This window comes from Crassostrea angulata, chromosome 5 (assembly GCF_025612915.1).
Source record: "Crassostrea angulata isolate pt1a10 chromosome 5, ASM2561291v2, whole genome shotgun sequence".
NCBI classification, from domain to species: domain Eukaryota; kingdom Metazoa; phylum Mollusca; class Bivalvia; order Ostreida; family Ostreidae; genus Magallana; species Magallana angulata.
In genome coordinates, this window is record NC_069115.1 from 55,514,868 (window position 1) to 55,518,771 (window position 3,904).

The window sequence follows — 3,904 nt, forward strand, 5'->3', positions numbered from 1 at the left end:
CAGGCATCTTCCGTTTTAAAACTGTATTATTAAACACAGACTACAAATATAGTTGTACGATTTATGCAAAAAGAATACCTAGAGGAAAACAACTCAACAAGCAAAAGATTCTGTGACTAGTGAAAAGATTTGAGAAAACGGGATCTGTACAGTGGCTGCTGTTAGTTTTACTCATGGACTTGATGTTATCACTGATAAAAAAAGGACATCATTTGAAGCACTCTCTAATGTTTTTGTTTTTAAAAACAATGCTCAATTTGTCAAAAACTTATGAATGTTTGTCAAATGTGTTGGATGATTACATGTATGTACATAATATATATTTATAAAAAGGATTTGATTTTTTTTAATTGAATAGATGTAATCAAAAATTATTATAATAGAAAATAGTATCATTAGGGAAAAACCTGTACCCAAAATTTACATAGAAAGATGTTGAAATATTAAGAAATGTGCGTGATCTGAGAACAAATTTCAGAAGCAACATTTAAAACAAGTTTTTATAGTGAATGTTCAGAAAAATAAAATATGAATTATAAATGCAGAACACGAATGCATAAACTAGCCTTAAACAACCGCCATAAATTATAACTGTCAGAACAGTTTTAAAATAATGATTAAATTAAAGTAGAATTCTTTCAAGCCCTTAAGTATGTGACAGAAACGTATCTCTGCGACAAATGAATCATCATTTACCTAAATGTTTAAATCCATAAAAATGACAAAAATTAATTAAGATTTCAAAAATTTATTTTTTTATCAACAGTATGTATAATGGCATGGACATGTTTTACACAGGTGACATATGTAAAGGTGTATCGCATGAATATATATGGTTTAGTAAACAATTAGCAGACACAGTGTCCGCATAACGAGGAAATGTTAGCCACACCTGAAAATGGCGTCATTTGACCACATTTGATTCACATATGCATAAGATGAATTTGCACAATTATGAAATGGGTTATGTGTAAAGTCACAAAGATATAAGAAAAAATGTTCTTCGTCGAAGATACTTCTAAATATTAGTACAACAAAATAATTAAAAAATGAAAAAAGTAGAGTGGACAAAGTATCAACCACTGTTACACACAAACGTTCTCTATGTTGTCCTCTTCCAGACTGTTTGGGGGATGAAGCTGGCCTGATTGCGACGTCTTTCTCTAGCTGTGTCTAAATGCACCGGGCTATTTCAGCGATAAGTTAAGACAGGATAGTAAGACGTGAATAAATGACGCTTCTGTCCTGTTTTGTGTTGGAACTGAATCCTTATGTCATTCATTTTAATGGCTTATCTCTCGTTTGATTCGGATGAGGAGTCATAGTCGTAATCATAATCTTCTCCTTGGTCCTTTTCTATATTGTTGAAGGAAAATTCATAGGCTTTTGACGCTTTTTCTTGCTGTTTTTCAAGTTTTTCCTTTTCTTTTTCAAGCTTCTCTTGTTCTCTTTCGATTTCATCTTCTTTACACTCGTCAACGCATTCTTTATATTCATCGTAACATTCAGTTGAACATCCAGCTTCGGGGGTACCTGTTTTACATTCATTCAGACAACTTTTTCTTTCAATTACGCAGGATGACAGACAGAGCAACTTCAACATGCTCATTGGTTTGTCAGAGGTTGTCTTGACTTGTCCATTGCTGGTCTGGATTACGACTTCGGTCTTGAGATCTGCAGCAGCGGCTGCTTGAAGAACAACAGCGCCAGACTTGGAGGAAGATGATGTACTGGCACTTATCCCCATTGGAGGTTTTGGTGATGATCCAAAACCGATGTCGCTTTTACCGGAATTGTCAGCTAGATTTGTTTGTCCTATTTGTACATTCTGCGGGTAGTCTTGGTTGCATTCGGTGACACATTCATCGTACTCAACTTTACATTCTGACTTACAGGAAATTTCTGTGGCTGAGCATTCAATCTCACACTTGGAGCGCTCCAGGGAGCACTGTCTTATGCAGATGGAATGAAGAGTGTATGACTGCTCAGGAGCTGTGTTGGATGGATTAACCCAATCTGTTAGCGTGGACTGTTTCACGTCTTGGTTATTTGTCTGTGTTTGATCAACGTAAAAACTGTAACTTCCTGACTGCGCATTGTTTGTTGCTGTTCCTGGGAGAAATTCGACTTTGACAGCATTGGCAGTATTGGCGGCATCAACTTCAGGCGTTACCTCTGGGTGTCTGTCATTGCATTCTTTCTGACACTCACCCAATTCTGCTGTGCATTCAGTCAAACAGGAACTGTCCGTAACATCGGTTTGGCATTCTGTCATGCACTCCACGTTTTCAACGGAACATCCCATCATACATGTCACCTTTTGGCTGTTCGTTGAGTTTGCGATAACACTTTGGCCGTTTGCAACTTTGAGAGCATTAGCTCCGCAATCCTGAACGCATTCATCATAGTCAGCAGAACATTCGGTTACGCAGTCAGGGTCATGTGGGTCGTTTTTGCATTCGACTTGACATGCTTCCGAAACGGCAGAACAAGCCCTTAAACAAACTGACGTGGGGGAGGCTGGTGTGGTGGTCAGCTGACCTTGCTGTTGATCGATGGTTCCCGCTGCTTTAGTTGTAGCCTCAACAATAGGGGTTTCTGAAAATCCTTTAGGGACACAACCATCTGAACAGTTTGAGTATGTAAATTTGCAGTTTTTTGAACAGTCGAGGAATCCAAATTTGTTATAGGTGTGTTGTTTTCTGCAGGTTGAACTACAGGTCACATGGTCTAGATGACAGTTCTTTTGACAGGCTTCAGGCATTTTGTGCCCAACAGGCATACCCTCTGCGCAGAGGAATACCATTCCGAGTAAGGCAGCAACAACCTAAAAAAATTAATATATGATATACAAGTCTAAAATTTTCAATTTTTAAAAAGAACGTAATATATGTTTACTTTAAAAAGCAGGCATCGTAATTTTAGAAAAGGTTTTCTTAATTCGACGCAAGAGAGAGAGAGAATTGTCCAGTTTAGCAATAATTTTTAAATAGCGTATTATGATCTAACATGTGCATTCAAACAATATTTCAAACAATAAAAAAACCGAACAAAGTGTCCTTTCAAAGCAAACAGTTGCAAAATATCATTTCGAAATGAAACTCTAAAACTTACCGAAATCCTCATGACTACTGTAGCTTTCACAAAGTGTGAGGATTCAAAAGGAGCGCTGTGTTTATATTCCGAAAGACTGATGACGTCATTACTCCTCCCTACACAACAAGACATGCAATGAGTTAATTAAAATAATGAAAATTATCATGACAACATGACGTGTCATTAAAATTCAATGAAACATCCATCACTTTACTATTATTGGAGCATTTACGTTTGTGGTTTTTTGGAGTGTGTCCCGTCTTAGCTGTCAAAATATATTTACTCGTTGGAGGATTACACAACCGAAATTGATTCTAATTTTTAATAAATGCTGTTCAGGTGCGTTAAGGATTCAGCCTACGTTTTTGTCTTTCCGTTTAGGATTCTCTGACCTTGGATACTACGCATATCTTATTTTCATGTTTTTACTTGCAGAGTAAATGGGATTATATAATCATGTTTTGAAGGATTTAGCACCTTCTTATGTTCTGGAATTTTTAGAACAAACATCTCATAGAACATATCAGATAAGTTAAACATATTAGAACATACATGTAATCAAATAATAGAATAAACCGCAGTTTTAAATGACGCTTCAAAGTATATATAATATCCATAGCATAAAAGCCTTTTTAATATTTATTTTAAATGGAAACAAAGTTAAGAGTAAAATGTCAACACAACATTTAATGTCAGTTATTGTAATTTATTTTCTATTTATAATATCTAATTTTTAAAACTATTCCAAGAAAGCTGATTTTTCATGGAACAAAACGTCATGGCATTAAAGACAGCAACCAGAAGTTAA

General features: G+C 35.8%; 1 protein-coding gene across 1 annotated transcript; it reads right to left on the bottom strand.

The window, feature by feature from the left end:
- Positions 1-732: 732 nt before the first annotated feature.
- Positions 733-3,228, bottom strand: LOC128184620 (uncharacterized). The gene is made up of 2 exons (XM_052854178.1): positions 3,115-3,228; positions 733-2,827 (listed from the first exon to the last, which is right to left on the bottom strand). Exons 1-2 carry the CDS (start codon positions 3,226-3,228, stop codon positions 1,292-1,294), a joined length of 1,650 nt encoding a protein of 549 aa, XP_052710138.1. The 3' UTR covers positions 733-1,291.
- Positions 3,229-3,904: the final 676 nt, after the last annotated feature.